General features: G+C 35.7%; 2 protein-coding genes across 11 annotated transcripts; both read left to right on the top strand.

Moving 5' to 3' along the window:
• The first annotated feature begins 1,034 nt into the window (after positions 1–1,034).
• On the top strand, positions 1,035–3,903 carry LOC113312262. Its single transcript, XM_026561023.1, has 4 exons — positions 1,035–1,316; positions 1,406–1,501; positions 1,656–1,753; positions 1,839–3,903. Exons 1-4 carry the CDS (start codon positions 1,035–1,037, stop codon positions 3,901–3,903), a joined length of 2,541 nt encoding a protein of 846 aa, XP_026416808.1.
• An 11,600-nt stretch (positions 3,904–15,503) lies between these two features.
• On the top strand, positions 15,504–19,030 carry LOC113314067. 10 transcript variants are annotated; one of them, XR_003342244.1, is made up of 8 exons: positions 15,504–15,672; positions 16,110–16,159; positions 16,265–16,319; positions 16,457–16,577; positions 17,089–17,126; positions 17,825–17,965; positions 18,221–18,321; positions 18,777–19,030. XR_003342244.1 is itself a non-coding variant. In XM_026562845.1 (7 exons), exons 4-7 carry the CDS (start codon positions 16,441–16,443, stop codon positions 18,825–18,827), a joined length of 327 nt encoding a protein of 108 aa, XP_026418630.1. In that variant the 5' UTR covers positions 15,504–15,672; positions 16,110–16,159; positions 16,265–16,319; the 3' UTR covers positions 18,828–19,030. The 10 variants fall into 10 exon arrangements, 4 of the variants coding, with proteins under 4 accessions (XP_026418630.1, XP_026418631.1, XP_026418628.1 ...); XR_003342246.1 differs by having other exon boundaries at positions 16,110–16,180; XR_003342247.1 differs by lacking the exon at positions 16,457–16,577.
• The last annotated feature ends 222 nt before the right edge of the window (positions 19,031–19,252 follow it).

Here is a 19,252-nt window from a genome sequence, read left to right as displayed (position 1 = left end):
TCCATCAGTTCATTTTATGCTGCAACAGTTTTGATTCTCTTTTATTTTCTTTGTATACTGAACTTATTCAATGTTTTCTTATGTCTGCTCATAACCATATCTGTGCAATTAATTTTCTTTGCACAGGTTATAGTGTTCTTTGCTTTCTTCGTTCAAAATAGTTTTTTAGGTTCAAAATTGGAAACATTACTAATCAAAAAAAACAGCATCATAGTTTTGTGTGCTTGGAAAAACTTAAATTTTATTTTGTGGGTCACTGTTATTTACGAAACTTTGAAGGACTTCGCACAAAGGGACCTTATTTTGATCAAATGGTGCGATGCTATACATTTTAATCAAATGGGAGAATGATCAAATGGGAGAATACCGTGGACAATTGTGAACTTCGCACATAATCGTTTCAGTTTAACCAATAACCAAGAACTTATGATTGCTTTTTTATAAGTTATCCAGTGAATTAGGGACGGATGCATATCTTTGGTCTTATTTGAAGTAAGACGTTAGCAACACTGACCGGATATTTCATGCAGGAATGATCAAGCGGAAACGGTTAATGAAAATCCCCAGGAAATTCACATAGCTGCCCAAGTAAATGTATGCATAATCTATACATTTTTAATTTGTACAGTTAAAGTTTAAAATTTTACTGATATTATATATCGACGGAGAGCGTCGTTAGCACGGCGGCAACGACATGCAAGAGAACGAGCAGAAAATGCACCGAGAGCCACCATCGTTGTAGATGTACGTGTTTTAGTGAGCTTGGTCTTAATGATATTTAATATTTTTCCAACAATTTTTTTGATCCACCTTTTCATTAAGACTTTACTCGGATATTTATTATGATTACGTGCCCGAAATATTGGTCAATATTTCAATCAACTGCCGATCCAATTTCAAAACTTGCTTCAGTGAACTGAAAGCTAATTAACAAACCAATAACTCAGTTAACCTGAAGATTCTACATGCATTGCTTCCAATATAAATCGTCGATATATTTTTTTTCCCACCATCGCATACATGACACACACAAAATGGAAAATTATCAGGATAGAATTGCTCCTACACGAAGGTCAGTTGGCCAACAGAGGCGTCGCATGAGAGAATTGCAAAATGATACACAAATGGTTAATAAAGATTCTCATCGCACTGAGGTACAACAACAGAGCCATAGATTACCACCACAAGTAGCACTTCATATACAAACTCAACAACCACAACGCTGTTTCACGGAATCAAAACAGTTGCAAAATGATACGGAAAGAAAAGCAGGACAACGTTTACTAAAGGGTAAAGGAAAAGCTATTTATGTCGAGGTGGGTACATGCACCATAATCTGTGGAAATTATTCTCAAACTGAAAGCTACATTTTTTACATCTCCTGATTAAATTGTCGGAAATTTAGAATCATAATTCGAAACGGATGCGTCCTGAAAGTATCATTATTAGAGAGAGGGAGGAAGGATCATATGCGCCTCATGATACTGATTCTGACGAAGAGGTATATGTTTTTTTATTTTTTATTTTTTTTGTTTGAAGCATATGAATATGTATATATAGTAGATCATAAAAGACTTCAATTTTTTTTAGCTTATATGAAACTACATTTCTAGGTTTCAAATAAGTCCGTAAATGCTTATAAATTTCATATGCAGTCAACATTTTTACCTAGAAGAAGTGATATTATGCCCGACATGACCTTACAACGGACACCTTTAGTTGGTACCACATTCTCAGCTCAAAACATTCAAATGTAAGAATCTAAATCTTCTCTAACAATTTTCACTTGAGGGCATGAGTATAGGTATATTGTTTTACATAATGTAACGCATGTGCAGGCCATCAGTTACTGTTGAAGAAGAAAATGTTGATTATGATAGTGATGAAGTAGATTACGGCGACGACGACATACATTCCCAAAATACAATCATGAACCAGATCCCGACTCTTCACACCAATATACGTCATTTTCTGGGACAAACGGATGTTGAGTGTCGCCATTACGGGGCATTGCACTGGATGGCGGAAAAACTAACAAGTTCATCTTTGATAAACCCGAAATTTGGTATGTGTTGTCTTCAAGAAAAAGTTCGGGTTCCTTTAGTGCGTGAACCTCCAAGACCCTTAAGAGAATTATTTGAAGGCAATGACGCAAGATCAACTTCTTTCCGTAATTATATCAGAGAGTGTAATGCAGCAAACGCATATACCAGCCTTGTATGCAAATTGGATGAAAGAATTTTGAAAGGAAGAGGTCCAAGACCTTTTGCAATACATGGGGAACTAAGACATTTGACAGGAGGAATTCTGCCACTGCTTGGGAATGAGAGACATGCGGTTTACTCACAACTATACATCTATGATCCTGCTTTTGCATTGTTTGTTCGTGGCGAACGAAATCCTAATTTAAATGTGGATGTCCTTCAAACAATTCAGAATACTATGCTCCAATTTAATGTTTTCTATACCAAGTATCGCCAAGCCTATGCAATATTGGATCAAATGAGTCATGCAGACCCGAATTTCCGAGTTTCCCTTCAGTACAACAAATCAACTGATGTAAGACGTTATAATCTACCGGTAGCGGAAGAGATTGCGGTTATCGTACCAGAAAAAACTTATAAACAGACTGGTCCGCGAGATATTATATTGCATTTGAGAGAAAATAACGGGCTACAACAAATTTCGGAGTGTCATCCAGCATACTTGCCTTTACATTATGTTTTGCTTTTTCCCTTTGGAGAGCTGGGATGGTCACCAACATTAAGGCACTGGGATGCGGCCGCGAATACCTATACGAATACCAAATTATCTCAAATGGAGTATTATAGTTACCGCATATTTGAACGTCGTTCAGAATATTCCACCATATTAAGAGCCGGAAAACTATTTCAAGAATTTTTGGTTGATGCATGGGCCGCTACAGAACAGAGTAAACTTGCATGGCTCAGATTCCACCAACCGACTTTGCGTTCGAATTGTTACGGTTGCATCGCAGATATGACAAATGATGATTTGAATCCGGGGGATAGAGGTATTCCTTTTATTTTACCATCTTCACATACTGGGAGCGGAAGGCATATGCATGAGATATATCAGGATTCAATGGCGATTACACGTTTTCATCCCCATCCCGATATTTTTCTTACAATGACAGCTAATCCTAATTGGCCGGAAATAAGAAATGCATTTTTTCCACGTCAAACTGCACTTGATCGTCCTGATCTGGTGGCTCGCGTTTTTGAGCTTAAAAGAAAAGCTCTGATGAAAGAAATAAAGGAAAAAAAGGTTTTCGGTACAGTTGTTGCCCATGTTTATACCATCGAGTTTCAGAAACGAGGATTACTGCACATACATTGTCTTATATTTTTAAAAGATTCCGAAAAAATTCGTACGTCAGATATGGTTGATAAATTTGTTTCCGCTGAATTTCCGGATAAGAAAAATGACCCCATACTATTTGACACGGTCAGCAAGTGTATGGTTCACGGTCCATGTGGAGATCGAGATCCGGGTGCACCGTGTATGGCAAAAGGAAAATGTACCAAAGGATATCCAAAGAATTACACATACACAACAACTTTGGATGAGGGTGGGTATCCAAGTTATCGTCGGCGTCGGGATGGAAGAGAAGTAACGGTCAGAAATAACAAAAAGGCATATAATATTGATGTTGTTCCCTATAATCCACATTTATCAAGAATGTTCAATTGCCACATCAATGTGGAAATATGTGCGGGCATAAGAGCGGTTAAATATATTAACAAATATATTTTCAAAGGTGGTGATCGAACTACGATGGTATTGGGAGAACATGACGAGATTCAACAGTACATTGATGCGAGGTACATTGGACCAGCCGAGGCAGTATGGCGTTTATTGGAGTACCAGTTACATGAATAGAATCCGAGTGTACAGCGGTTATCCGTGCATCAGAACATGACGAGATTCAACAGTACATTGATGCAAGGTACATTGGACCAGCCGAGGCAGTATGGCGTTTATTGGAGTACCAGTTACATGAAGAGAATCCGAGTGTACAGCGGTTATCCTTGCATCTACCAAATAAACAACGAGTTGTGTATAATTCAAAGCGATCAATGAGCTCTGTTATACAAACAACACAGGAACATAAGACCACTTTGATGGGTTATTTTGAGTATTATGCTAAAAATCCAACAGCTCCGGCCTATACTTATCAAGAGTTCCCCCAGCACTTTGTATGGAAAAAAGAAACTAAAGAGTGGAAAATCAGACAACAAGGTTTTTCAATTGGAAGAATGTATTTTGTTAGCCCTAATGCTGGCGAGTTGTACTACTTACGTATGTTACTCACAAATGTAAGAGGTGCCCAGTCTTTTGACGGGTTAAGGACTGTAACTAATGGAGAAGCGTGCACGGTCCATGATACTTTCAAAGAGGCATGCATTGCACTGAGAATATTAGAAAATGATGGAGAATCGGAAAAATGCCTTCAAGAAGCGGTGGTTATGCAAACTGGAAATCAACTGAGGAAACTGTTCTGCATTATCCTATCAGAATGCAATCCAACAAAACCGGAGCTTTTATGGGCGAAATATGGAATGAACATATGTGATGATCTTCAACATAGATTACGATCGATGTTTAATATCCCAAATCCAACTGATGAACATGCTACGGATTACGGATTATACCTGTTGGATCAACTGCTTCGACAATCTGGAAAAAAACTAGAGAACTATAAGTCAATGCCACGACCAAGACATGATTGGGGTCAAATAATGGGTAACAGATATATTTGGGACCATCGACAACTTCAATTTGCAGTAAGGGAATTTGTGCTCAATACGGATATTGAGAGATTGAATGTCGAACAACGGACGGTGTACAATACAATAGTGGATTCTGTGAATAACCGCGATGGTCGAATGTTTTTTCTGAATGGAAGTGCGGGTACGGGGAAATTTTTTTTTTACAACACAATAGCAAAAAGTTGTCGTAGAGATGGAAACATAGTTTTAATTGTTGCTTCATCGGGTATTGCTTCATTACTTCTTGATGGAGGTCGCACAACCCATTCGACTTTTAAGATACCATTTAATGTCTAAGAAGATAGTAATATTGGGATTAGTAAGGACTCCGAGTACTCCCAACTACTTAAAGAAGTCAGATTGGTCATATGGGATGGAGTTTCAATGCAACATAGATTTTGTATGGAGGCGGTTGACCGTCTACTACGAGATATTCGTAGTGATGACAGACATTTTGAAGGTGTAACAGTTGTTTTGGGTGGAGATATTCGACAGACTTTACCGGTGGTCTCGAACGCAGGTCGTGAACAAACTGTTGGAGCATCTATAAGAAGTTCATTTTTTTGGGATTATATTAATGTCTTGACACTAAACCAAAATATGCGATTGGAACAACAACCAAAAAATTTGGAATTTGCTAACTTCTTACTAGAGGTAATAAACCAACTATATCTTTTTAACGTTTATACAAAGTAAAAATATACATACCGTAGGTGTAATAATTTTAATTTTGTTTCATTCATATGGTAGATTGGGACGAACCCTAAAGAAGTTGTTAACCTACCATCGACAATGAACAAATGTCAAAACATGCATGAGATGATATCTTCAGTGTACCCGCTCCTGGGAAAGGATGAACCAATGTCAACAGAACACTTAATCGAGAGAATTATTTTATCTCCACGTATGAAGATGTCCATAAAATTAATCTGGAGGCACTAGGAAATTTGCAGGGTGAGGCTTATACATATCTTGCTGCTGACAAGATGATTCGGGATAACCACAAAAGGGATTCAAGGTTCACAACCGAATTTCTCAACAATTTGAATCCACCAGGATCACCTCCATTTAAGCTAGACATTAAAGTTGGATGTCCGGTTATGTTATTGAGAAATCTTGCACCAAAAGAAGGTCTGTGTAATGGTACTAGACTGGTGGTCACGAGGTGTGGACGATATGTGATTGAAGCTAAAATCATAACAGGGGAAAAGGCTGGTGAGATAGTATTCATCTCAAGAATAAATTTTCAACCTTCACCTTCGGAGCTATACATACAAATGGAAAGACGCCAATTTCCCATACGTGTTGCATATGCAATGATGATTAAAAAATCGCAGGGAAAATCGGTGAAGTATGTGGGCATCGATTTACGCACTCCAGTATTTAGCCATGGTCAACTTTATGTGGCATTGTCTAGGTGTACTGCTGCTAGGATAATAACTTTATTGATGCCAAATGAGTCGAATGAGTGTTTTAATTTGGAAACCAAAAATGTAGTGTATCCCAAAATTTTATTGTAATATCAAATTACTTCCTACTTCTTAAATATTTCATAGTATGATACATGTAATTTTTAGTATTGTTTAATATTTCGCATCATCAACAATATCCCACCAGCCAAATGGAATTGGATATGACAAAACGTGATCGACTCATTAAGTCCAAAGCGCCGAAGGCGCACGAGAGGTTGAGCCCAGGCCGAAATCAGACAAACTTACACCAAGATTAAAATGTAACCACGAATTATATCATGTTGGGTGGAAACTGCTACGAATAAAATGTAATGGTTACCAAACTGCTATACTATATTGATGGATTAAAATGTAACCACAAACTGGAAAATTTCAAGTATCGAAGAAATTGACCTTTATTGTTACCAAACGTTTACACTTTTTTGGTTTTGTAAAGTACCCAGCGTGACTTATTATGTGTCCTTTGGCACTATCGCATACCACATGAGTATTTATAATTTTCTATTGCCAATCCAATACCTTCAATACAACCGTGCCTTACATTTCACTTCGTAAATGGTTCTATTCATGCAATGAGAGGTTGAGCCCATGCCAAAACTCTACATCAGTATAATTCGCTATGAACTTATCAAGCCAAAAGCGCGGCCAAATCTTAAAGTCCGCAGCGCCAAAGGCGCACGAGAGGTTGAGCCCAGGCCGAAGGCCTGGGTGATAACCTAGTATTTTATCTACCAAACACATCCTGGCCTTGTGCACTTTGGTATTAAAGAGTATCGCGGTTTTGGATTCCCTAACACAATATGCAGTCTATGAATTCATTTATAGGGAAATGACTAAATTAGAGATATAGAGATACAGTACAAATAAAGGTCGTGCTAGAAACCAAAAGAAATGAAATGTTAACATTGTTCTACATAATCGCAACACCATTTTCATTATTCAACCAAATTAAATCACTGCTACTCCACCAAAATCAGAAATCACTGCTACTCCACCAACATCAATAGAGTTGGATACAAATACACAAATGCTGAAAGTTTCAGGTTATTCAATACCGAACAATGACGGTAAAAGCAAGAAGGGAAGCATAGACTGTCAAGTTATGTGCTCAGTATTTTGAAATGGATAGAATAAAGTAAGTCCTGTAAACTCCCTGCAAACTACAGAAATAGTGCAGTCTCAAGCAATAATCGATATCCTATCATGATAGATAACAAAAAAAAAAAACATTAATCAAAATACTCGCTAGGACCTTCATGACCCACAACTTCACTATTACCGCATCTGTTGTCATTAATGCTTTTGGTATGGTGGTAGCCTTGCTCTTCTTACTGTTGAGGAACGTATGCTTTTATGAAAGAAAATCATAAGATGTTGTTACTATAAATTTTTCACATTGAAAACCTGCCTTCTTCTGCACCATAGCCCAAGATATAGTTAGTCATGTAATCTTTATTGATAATTGGCTTACCTAGTGCAACTTGCATTCACATGAAAAAAACCAATTAACCAAATGTTTAGTTAAGCACAGGAGGCAATAGACAAACCATATTCGCCACTGAAATCATAAATGATAGTAAACTTTTTTTACAAATAATAGAGTCAGTCTGCAAAGGAAAAGAAAGAAAAAAATCCTCATCGAGATCATTCGAAAACGAACAAAGTGATGAAATTTTCTTCCAGAGAATCTTCCCGGGAGTTGGCGGACACACTCATAGCGCAATCTCTATGCGCTCCTGCCTTTTAATTTATATCTGTTTTGATCATTCGAAAAACAATCAATAGTTAAGAACATAGAATGGGGTTAAGATAAAAAATGAACTTGCAACAACAACAGAAAAGTTTTGAAACAATAAGCAAGAGATTGAACCCAAGAAGATAAATTAGTGAATTACGGATGTTAATTGTGGCGAGCAAAGGAAATGTGGAAGAAGAGATTTGTAATTTATTCCAGTGTTAATTGTGGTGATCGACAAATATGTGGAAGAACGGATTATGTTGGATATATATCGGGTTGGTCAAGGATAGTTATCCATAATGCGGTTCAATTCAATAAACTAATCGGAACTTAACTGAGGAAAAACAGTTAGGATCAACCCAACAATACAAACTTAACTAATGAGATGGTGACACCGAGGTTGTTATTCAGTTTCTTTGACGACTGTAACTAATCATTTGAGAAAATCGTGAAAAAAGAGAGTAACCGAAAGACGATGAACCACCAGATACAATAAAGTAGGTGAATTAGTTGTGAAGATAGGTGAATAAAACTATGGCCAGATCTGTCCCAAGGACAACTGACGGTGGATGTGGAAAAACACCACTGTGCTATAGATTAGAGATTGTTGAGGTTAAAGATGCATTCTGATGGCAAGTTAGAAAGATATAGATTGTTACAAAAACGCATTATATTTTATCTACCAAACACATCCTGGCCTCGTGCACTTTGGTATTAAAAGAGTATCGCGGCTTTGGATTCCCTAACACAATATGAAGTCTATGAATTCATTTATAGGGAAAAGACTAAATTAGATATATAGAGATACAATACAAATAAAGGTCGTGCTAGAAACCAAAAGAAATGACGTGTTAACATTGTTCTACATAATCGCAACACCATTTTCATTATTCAACCAAATTAAATCACTGCTACTCCACCAAAATCAGAAATCACTGCTACTCCACCAACATCAATAGAGTTGGATACAAATACACAAATGCTGAAAGTTTCAGGTTATTCAATACCGAACATTGACGGTAAAAGCAAGAAGGGAAGCATAGACTGTCAAGTTATGTGCTCAGTATTTTGAAATGGATAGAATAAAATAAGTCCTGTAAACTCCCTGCAAACTACAGAAATAGTGCAGTCTCAACCAATAATCGATATCCTATCATGATAGATAACAACAAAAAAAACATTAATCAAAATACTCACTGGGACCTTCATGACCCACAAATTCACTATTACCGCATCTGTTGTCGTTAATGCTTTTGGTATGGTGGTATCCTTGCTCTTCTTACTGTTGAGGAACGTATGCTGTTATGAAAGAAAATGATAAGATGTTGTTACTATAAATTTTTAACATTGAAAACCTGCCTTCTTCTGCACCATAGCCCAAGATATAGTTAGTCATGTAATCTTTATTGATAATTGGCTTACCTAGTGCAACTTGCATTCAAATGACAAAAACCAATTAACCAAATGTTTAGTTAAGCATAGGAGGCAATAGACAAACCATATTCGCCACTGAAATCATAAATGATAGTAAACTTTTTTTACAAATAATAGAGTCAGTCTGCAAAGGAAAAGAAAGAAAAAAATCCTCATCGAGATCATTCGAAAACGAACAAAGTGATGAAATTTTCTTCCAGAGAATCTTCCCGGGAGTTGGCGGACACACTCATAGCGCAATCTCTATGCGCTCCTGCCTTTTAATTTATATCTGTTTTGATCATTCGAAAAACAATCAATAGTTAAGAACATAGAATGGGGTTAAGATAAAAAATGAACTTGCAACAACAACAGAAAAGTTTTGAAACAATAAGCAAGAGATTGAACCCAAGAAGATAAATTAGTGAATTACGGATGTTAATTGTGGCGAGCAAAGGAAATGTGGAAGAAGAGATTTGTAATTTATTCCAGTGTTAATTGTGGTGATCGACAAATATGTGGAAGAACGGATTATGTTGGATATATATCGGGTTGGTCAAGGATAGTTATCCATAATGCGGTTCAATTCAATAAACTAATCGGAACTTAACTGAGGAAAAACAGTTAGGATCAACCCAACAATACAAACTTAACTAATGAGATGGTGACACCGAGGTTGTTATTCAGTTTCTTTGACGACTGTAACTAATCATTTGAGAAAATCGTGAAAAAAGAGAGTAACCGAAAGACGATGAACCACCAGATACAATAAAGTAGGTGAATTAGTTGTGAAGATAGGTGAATAAAACTATGGCCAGATCTGTCCCAAGGACAACTGACGGTGGATGTGGAAAAACACCATTGTGCTATAGATTAGAAATTGTTGAGGTTAAAGATGCATTCTGATGGCAAGTTAGAAAGATATAGCTTGTTACAAAAACGCATTATATTTTATCTACCAAACACATCCTGGCCTCGTGCACTTTGGTATTAAAGAGTATCGCGGCTTTGGATTCCCTAACACAATATGTAGTCTATGAATTCATTTATAGGGAAAGGACTAAATTAGATATATAGAGATACAGTACAAATAAAGGTCGTGCTAGAAACCAAAAGAAATGACATGTTAACATTGTTCTACATAATCGCAACACCATTTTCATTATTCAACCAAATTAAATCACTGCTACTCCACCAAAATCAGAAATCACTGCTACTCCACCAACATCAATAGAGTTGGATACAAATACACAAATGCTGAAAGTTTCAGGTTATTCAATACCGAACATTGACGGTAAAAGCAAGAAGGGAAGCATATACTGTCAAGTTATGTGCTCAGTATTTTGAAATGGATAGAATAAAGTAAGTCCTGTAAACTCCCTGCAAACTACAGAAATAGTGCAGTCTCAACCAATAATCGATATCCTATCATGATAGATAACAAAAAAAAAACATTAATCAAAATACTCACTGGGACCTTCATGACCCACAACTTCACTATTACCGCATCTGTTGTCGTTAATGCTTTTAGTATGGTGGTAGCCTTGCTCTTCTTACTGTTGAGGAACGTATGCTGTTATGAAAGAAAATGATAAGATGTTGTTACTATAAATTTTTCACATTGAAAACCTGCCTTCTTCTGCACCATAGCCCAAGATATAGTTAGTCATGTAATCTTTATTGATAATTGGCTTACCTAGTGCAACTTGCATTCACATGACAAAAACCAATTAACCAAATGTTTAGTTAAGCATATGAGGCAATAGACAAACCATATTCGCCACTGAAATCATAAATGATAGTAAACTTTTTTTTACAAATAATAGAGTCAGTCTGCAAAGGAAAAGAAAGAACAAAATCCTCATCGAGATCATTCGAAAATGAACAAAGTGATGGAATTTTCTTCCAGAGAATCTTCCCGGGAGTTGACGGACACACTCATAGCGCAATCTCTATGCGCTCCTGCCTTTTAATTTGTATCTGTTTTGATCATTCGAAAAGCAATCAATAATTAAGAACATAGAATGGGGTTAAGATAAAAAATGAACTTGCAACAACAACAGAAAAGTTTTGAAACAATAAGCAAGAGATTGAACCCAAGAAGATAAATTAGTGAATTACGGATTTTAATTGTGGCGAGCAAAGGATATGTGGAAGAAGAGATTTGTAATTTATTCCAGTGTTAATTGTGGTGATCGACAAATATGTGGAAGAACGGATTAGGTTGGATATATATCGGGTTGGTCAAGGATAGTTATCCATAATGCGGTTCAAATCAATAAACTAATCGGAACTTAACTGAGGAAAAGCAGTTAGTCAAAGTTATGTAAACTGTGGTTTCTTCTCTTCCGTAGGATCAAACCAACAATACAAACTTAACTAATGAGATGGTGACACCGAGGTTGTCATTCAGTTTCTTTGACGACTGTAACTAATCATTTGAGAAAATCGTGAAAAAAGAGAGTAACCGAAAGACGATGAACCACCAGATACAATAAAGTAGGTGAATTAGTTGTGAAGATAGGTGAATAAAACTATGGCCAGATCTGTCCCAAGGACAACTGACGGTGGATGGGGTAAAACACCACTGTGCTATAGATTAGAGATTGTTGAGGTTAAAGATGCATTCTGATGGCAAGTTAGAAAGATATAGCTTGTTAAAAAAATGCATTATATTTTATCTACCAAACACATCCTGGCCTTGTGCACTTTGGTATTGAAGAGTATCGCGGCTTTGGATTCCCTAACACAATATGCATTCTATGAATTCACTTATAGGGAAAGGACTAAATTAGAGATATAGAGATATACAGTACAAATAAAGGTCGTGCTAAAAACCAAAAGAAATGAAATGTTAACATTGTTCTACATAATCGCAACACCATTTTCATTATTCAACCAAATTAAATCACTGCTACTCCACCAAAATCAGAAATCACTGCTACTCCACCAACATCAATAGAGTTGGATACAAATTCACAAATGCTGAAAGTTTCAGGTTATTCAATACCGAACAATGACGGAAAAAGCAAGAAGGGAAGCATAGACTGTCAAGTTATGTGCTCGATATTTTGAAATGGATAGAATAAAGTAAGTCATGTAAACTCCCTGCAAACTACAGAAATACTGCAGTCTCAACCAATAATCGATATCCTATCATGATAGATAACAAAAAAAAAAACATTAATCAAAATACTCGCTGGGACCTTCATGACCCACAACTTCACTATTACCGCATCTCTTGTCGTTAATGCTTTTGGTATGGTGGTAGCCTTGCTCTTCTTACTGTTGAGGAACGTATGCTGTTATGAAAGAAAATGATAAGATGTTGTTACTATAAATTTTTCACATTGAAAACCTGCCTTCTTCTGCACCATAGCCCAAGATATAGTTAGTCATGTAATCTTTATTGATAATTGGCTTACCTAGTGCAACTTGCATTCACATGACAAAAACCAATTAACCAAATGTTTAGTTAAGCATAGGAGGCAATAGACAAACCATATTCGCCACTGAAATCACAAATGATAGTAAACTTTTTTTTACAAATAATAGAGTCAGTCTGCAAAGGAAAAGAAAGAACAAAATCCTCATCGAGATCATTCGAAAACGAACAAAGTGATAAAAATTTTCTTCCAGAGAATCTTCCCGGGAGTTGAAGGAAACACTCATAGCGCAATCTCTATGCGCTCCTGCCTTTTAATTTGTATATGTTTTGAACATTCGAAAAACAATCAATAGTTAAGAACACATAATGGGGTTAAGATAAAAAATGAACTTGCAACAACAATAGAAAAGTTTTGAAACAATAAGCAAGAGATTGAACCCAAGAAGATAAATTAGTGAATTACGGATGTTAATTGTGGCGAGCAAAGGAAATGTGGAAGAAGAGATTCGTAATTTATTCCAGTGTTAATTGTGGTGATCGACAGATATGTGGAAGAACGAATTAGGTTGGATATATATCGGGTTGGTCAAGGATAGTTATCCATAATGTGGTTCAAATCAATAAACTAATCGGAGCTTAACTGAGGAAAAGCAGTTAGTCAAAGTTATGTAAACTGTGGTTTCTTCTCTTCCGTAGGATCAAACCAACAATACAAACTTAACTAATGAGATGGTGACACCGAGGTTGTCATTCAGTTTCTTTGACGATTGTAACTAATCATTTGAGAAAATCGTGAAAAAAGAGAGTAACTGAAAGATGATGAACCACCAGATACAATAATGTAGGTGAATTAGTTGTGAAGATAGGTGAATAAAACTATGGCCAGATCTGTCCCAAGGACAACTGACGGTGGATGGGGAAAAACACCACTGTGCTATAGATTAGAGATTGTTGAGGTTAAAGATGCATTCTGATGGCAATTTAGAAAGATATAGCTTGTTACAAAAACCCATTATATTTTATCTACCAAACACATCCTGGCCTCGTGCACTTTGGTATTAAAGAGTATCGCGTCTTTGGATTCCCTAACACAATATGCAGTCTATGAATTCATTTATAGGGAAAGGACTAAATTAGAGATATAGAGATACACTACAAATAAAGGTCGTGCTAGAAACCAAAAGAAATGACATGTTAACATTGTTCTACATAATCGCAACACCATTTTCATTATTCAACCAAATTAAATCACTGCTACTCCACCAAAATCAGAAATCACTGCTACTCCACCAACATCAATAGAGTTGGATACAAATACACAAATGCTGAAAGTTTCAGGTTATTCAATACCGAACAATGACGGAAAAAGCAAGAAGGGAAGCATAGACTGTCAAGTTATGTGCTCAGTATTTTGAAATGGATAGAATAAAGTAAGTCCTGTAAACTCCCTGCAAACTACAGAAATAGTGCAGTCTCAACCAATAATCGATATCCTATCATGATAGATAACAAAAAAAAAAACATTAATCAAAATACTCATTGGGACCTTCATGACCCACAACTTCACTATTACCGCATCTGTTGTCGTTAATGCTTTTGGTATGGTGGTAGCCTTGCTCTTCTTACTGTTGAGGAACGTATGCTGTTATGAAAGAAAATGATAAGATGTTGTTACTATAAATTTTTCACATTGAAAACCTGCCTTCTTCTGCACCATACCCCAAGATATAGTTAGTCATGTAATCTTTATTGATAATTGGCTTACCTAGTGCAACTTGCATTCACATGACAAAAACCAATTAACCAAATGTTTAGTTAAGCATAGGAGGCTATAAACAAACCATATTCGCCACTGAAATCATAAATGATAGTAAACTTTTTTTTTTTACAAATAATAGAGTCAGTCTGCAAAGGAAAAGAAAGAACAAAATCCTCATCGAGATCATTCGAAAACGAACAAAGTGATGGAATTTTCTTCCAGAGAATCTTCCCGGGAGTTGACGGACACACTCATAGCGCAATCTCTATGCGCTCCTGCCTTTTAATTTGTATCTGTTTTGATCATTCGAAAAACAATCAATAGTTAAGAACATAGAATGGGGTTAAGATAAAAAATGAACTTGCAACAACAACAGAAAAGTTTTGAAACAATAAGCAAGAGATTGAACCCAAGAGGATAAATTAGTGAATTACGGATGTTAATTGTGGCGAGCAAAGGAAATGTGGAAGAAGAGATTTGTAATTTATTCCAGTGTTAATTGTGGTGATCGACATATATGTGGAAGAACGGATTAGGTTGGATATATATCGGGTTGGTCAAGGATAGTTATCCATAATGCGGTTCAAATTAATAAACTAATCGGAACTTAACTGAGGAAAAGCAGTTAGTCAAAGTTATGTAAACTGTGGTTTCTTCTCTTCCGTAGGATCAAACCAACAATACAAACTTAACTAATGAGATGATGACACCGAGCTTGTCATTCAGTTACTTTGACGACTGTAACTAATCATTTGAGAAAATCGTGAAAAAAGAGAGTAACCGAAAGACGATGAACCACCAGATACAATAAAGTAGGTGAATTATTTGTGAAGATTGGTGAATAAAATTATGGCCAGATCTGTCCCAAAAACAACTGACGGTGGATGGGAAAAAACACCACTGTGCTATAGATTAGAGATTATAATTAGGACTGTGGTAGGAAATAGTTTCCATAAGATTCCAAAAAACAAGAAAGCATATTGTATCGATGGGTTTGCCTCTTCTCTCTCGGTTCTCTCGCAGCTTCACTTTTCTCCATCACTTTTCTTTCTCTTATTTCTCTCTCAGCTCTAATCCTAAAATTCGCATCTCCCTCATGAAACACCAGAGTAATTTCAAGCTCACTTTACAATCATCTCGATTATATCTTTCTTCTGTAATAGAGATTAATTTCAGATCCGTTTATTATGGTTTAATCTTTGTTGTTTTAATAAGTTTTCTTTGTGATTTAAAATTGGGGTTTCTTTTCTTCTTGTTGTTTGTTGTTTCAATTTATGGTTCTATAGATTTTCTTTTCAAAGTTTTTGCTGATTAGAAATTTTGGGGTTTTTATTCTGGTATATCAAATTAGGGGTTGATAATTATTGATTTTAATTTCAGGTTTAGATTCATCCGTCGCAGTGATTCTTGAGTTGAATTTTTAGGTTTAATTTTTAATTTTTCTAAAGCATAATAATTGTTGATGTTGTATAAATAGTTAGGGTTTTGTTGCCAGAATGCTTGATTTGTTGATTATGAGAGTTTCTTTTCTTGTTTTTCATTTCAGTGTATGGATTCGATCGTTGTTATGCTACTTAGATCTTCAGTTACATTACTGTAAGCAATACCTTGCTTAAAGTAAGATCCCCTTTATTTTTATTTGATTGTTATTTGTTCAAATCCTTTTGGGTTTTATTGAAATTGGGTAAAATATCTGAACAGGGGATACATGTCATTAAAATCACTAGTGGAAGCTCTGCCGTTGAAGAAGTTTTAGGTTGTATCCACTTCATACATCTTTTCATACTCTTGTTACGTTTTTTTGGTGTACATATCTGATGTTAGGCTTGTGAGCTCACAGTAAATGGGTACATAGATGCTAATAATATTTATATTAGATGATTGTTGTTATAGGTGATTCAGCTGGAGGCCAACTCTCAAATCTAAAGAAATCTGCAGGAGGGCATGTACTAGCTCATGCAACAACTATTAGGTTTATGTTTAGAAAGGCAAATGAGACCAAAATATCTGCAAGGTTTTCGATGCCTTTAATCTATGTTTTAACTTGCATTTTGTTTGTCAATATACTCCCTCCGTCCTATTTTAGATGCCAAAATTGGATTTTGCACAAAGATTAAGAAACACAAGGAGAATAGTTTTTTTCCCATAATTACCCTAGTTAGTATTTAATGTTCCCAGTTTTTAAATGTCTAGGTTTTTGTTGTTTAGTTGGAAAAATTCAATTTAGAAGAAATATATAGAGAAAAGTATTTAAGAGTGTGTCTTGAAAATTGAAATACACAATTCTCCATGTTATGGCATGATTCCAAGTTAGGGGCAAATCAGGATAAAAGGTGGAAAAATATGGAGTATAGCAAATATTCTAGGACAAAAAAAATCCCCAATTTTGGCATCTAAACTAGGAAGGAGGGAGTATTTTTCAGTTGTTTACATATTATAGATGTGGTCATATACTGAGTTGTTTTATAGATGTTATTCTGAATTGCTGAACAAAATTAAAGCTGTGCGTTTATACTTGTTTCCAGGTCGAAAGGGAGAAACACTACCAAGGTTACAACTTGGGGTAATTCTCTAACACTCTCAGTTATACATCTTATGTTGTTATTGTAAAACTACTCATGAAATTTCCATTCAGTAAGGGTTCAATTGTTTCTTGAAACTATGTGTCCTCAAGCACCTTTTATTGCGTTTCTGTTTGATATTTCGATTGGACTTACATTTAAATCTCTGTGATCTGTTTATACTTTATACATTATGGTGATTAGAGGCTAATTAGATATATTTTTAGTTGTATAAATTTCATGAGTAGTTCTACTTGGACATTTCTAAATTGCTTGAAAGGAAACCAAAAGAGGTTTAGACTATTCATTTGGATTTCTCACGAAGCTATGTAGGTTATTGTTTTTCGAATTATGGGAAGAAGTTAGGTAATTTCAATGGAGAATGGAACTTTTTGTGGGTTTAAGTGAAAGGGTGCAATACCCCTTTTGTATTCTACAAAATTTGACATCACTTAAAGTTTACCACTCGCAAGTTTTAAAATCATGTTGTTTGATAGCTTAATTTCATGGTTGCTGTGTTTGTGGAAAAGGTCCATTAACATTGATAATTGTATAGAGAATAACAACTATTGCATTCATGTATTATTTGACACTTTCATTTGAATTCAGCTTGTTCATACACACTCATGTGCTATTTGAGTGATTAGCTTTTTAGTCACTACTTCAGATTGAAGTTAATCATTTGTGTATGCTGTTGTAGGTTAGGAAGGCTCTGTATTGTAAGTGAAAACAGAAGGCAATCGTTTATGGAATGCCATGATGATTTTAGTGGCCTGACCTATGCAGCAAAGAATGACGATGTTGTGTTGTTACTGATTGATGCAAGTTATGGGTCTAGAGTGTGAGTTGGTTTCTTTATGTCTATATCTATATTCCTAAAATTGGTGGAATTTATAACCTGACTAAGCAACTTGTATTGTGTCTGACTGCGTATTTAGTGTAAACTTTTTGTCTTGAAGGCTTATACATACCCATATGAAGACTGAATCACTTGAAACTTTTTGTTTTCTTTTCAAGGCTTGTAATTACGACTTGTGATGTCTTTGCATAGATTACTCTGATATTTATTAATGTTTTCTCTTTGGTGTTGTTGCAGATCAGTTAGGAAGATCGTTAACCTGGATCAGGCAGAGGATTGAATGTCAAAGCCATAGACTCATAGTTGAGGATCCTGTAACTATTTGTGCATTGCTTGGGGTATGCTTTCTCTTTTTTCTTTCTTGTTGTGATGGCATAAATTTCGATTCAGTTTTTAGTGAGCATGTTCTTCACAAGAACAAACTTAACATACGAATTAATTGACAAGAATTTACTTGAAGTCTAGAATGCGTTGGAGATCAGGTTACTTGATGCTTGTAGCATATGTATGAATTTAAATGCGTGTTTTAGTTGCTTAGCATCTGTTCTTTATACTGGCAGGTGTGGCATAATTTTCTTGTCTTTGCTTAGCATAGATATTGCCAGCTATATTTGTTGTGAATGTACATGTATTAGTGTCTGGAAGTATTTGCACACCACTCGAGTTTCATTTGTGCGAGGAAGATTAACTATAAGTCAGCTGTTAGAGAATTGCTTGTTTGTGAGAACCAGTCATACTATGCTGCCACAAATCTGTTATTAAACTTCTAATGCCCAAACTTATTTTGCTGCAGGTACACTATTCCGATCAGTTGGGCAGCTCAGTTCATTTTTGCTGGTTTTAGTTTATTTCATTGTTTGTAGGTTGATTTCCGCCCATTGTAAGAAAATACATCTTAAAGTACTTAAAATAGTGTGAATTCAGTAGTTGTGTAGAGCTTTTTGGGGTTTTGACCAAAGTGTCAGCTCGATTCACATGTGTATTCAGTCAATTATTGTACAACAAATTTCAAATTTGAATTGAATGGTGAATGTTTTGATCAGTGTATGAAATGATCTAATCATAGGTTCAGTTAGATATAAGTCAGACAATTCAGGTGAGTCAGATTTTCTGTAATAGGTTCAGTCAGAAATACCAGTTAGACTGGGACTCAGACGAATCAGCTTTTCTGAATTATTCTGCCCAGATGTAAGACTTCCAAAACTGTAGATCGACTTTTATGGTTTTTAATATAAAATTAATTAAAGGACTGTGTCTGTTAGACCTATT

The sequence above is a fragment of the Papaver somniferum genome, chromosome 9, assembly GCF_003573695.1.
Source record: "Papaver somniferum cultivar HN1 chromosome 9, ASM357369v1, whole genome shotgun sequence".
In the NCBI taxonomy this organism is placed as follows: Eukaryota; Viridiplantae; Streptophyta; class Magnoliopsida; order Ranunculales; family Papaveraceae; genus Papaver; species Papaver somniferum.
Note: the sequence above shows the minus strand (reverse complement) of the source record. Positions and strands in the feature narration are given on the sequence as shown.

Coding starts and splice junctions, on each gene's coding strand:
- LOC113314067 (XM_026562845.1), top strand. CDS start 16,441: ATGATTGTTGTTATAGGTGATTCAGCTGGAGGCCAACTCTCAAATCTA. Junction 16,578..17,088: donor GAGACCAAAATATCTGCAAG/GTTTTCGATGCC, acceptor ACTTGTTTCCAG/GTCGAAAGGGAGAAACACTA. Junction 18,322..18,776: donor CTATTTGTGCATTGCTTGGG/GTATGCTTTCTC, acceptor ATTTTGCTGCAG/GTACACTATTCCGATCAGTT.
- LOC113312262 (XM_026561023.1), top strand. CDS start 1,035: ATGGAAAATTATCAGGATAGAATTGCTCCTACACGAAGGTCAGTTGGC. Junction 1,317..1,405: donor GAAAAGCTATTTATGTCGAG/GTGGGTACATGC, acceptor TCGGAAATTTAG/AATCATAATTCGAAACGGAT. Junction 1,502..1,655: donor ATACTGATTCTGACGAAGAG/GTATATGTTTTT, acceptor TTTCATATGCAG/TCAACATTTTTACCTAGAAG.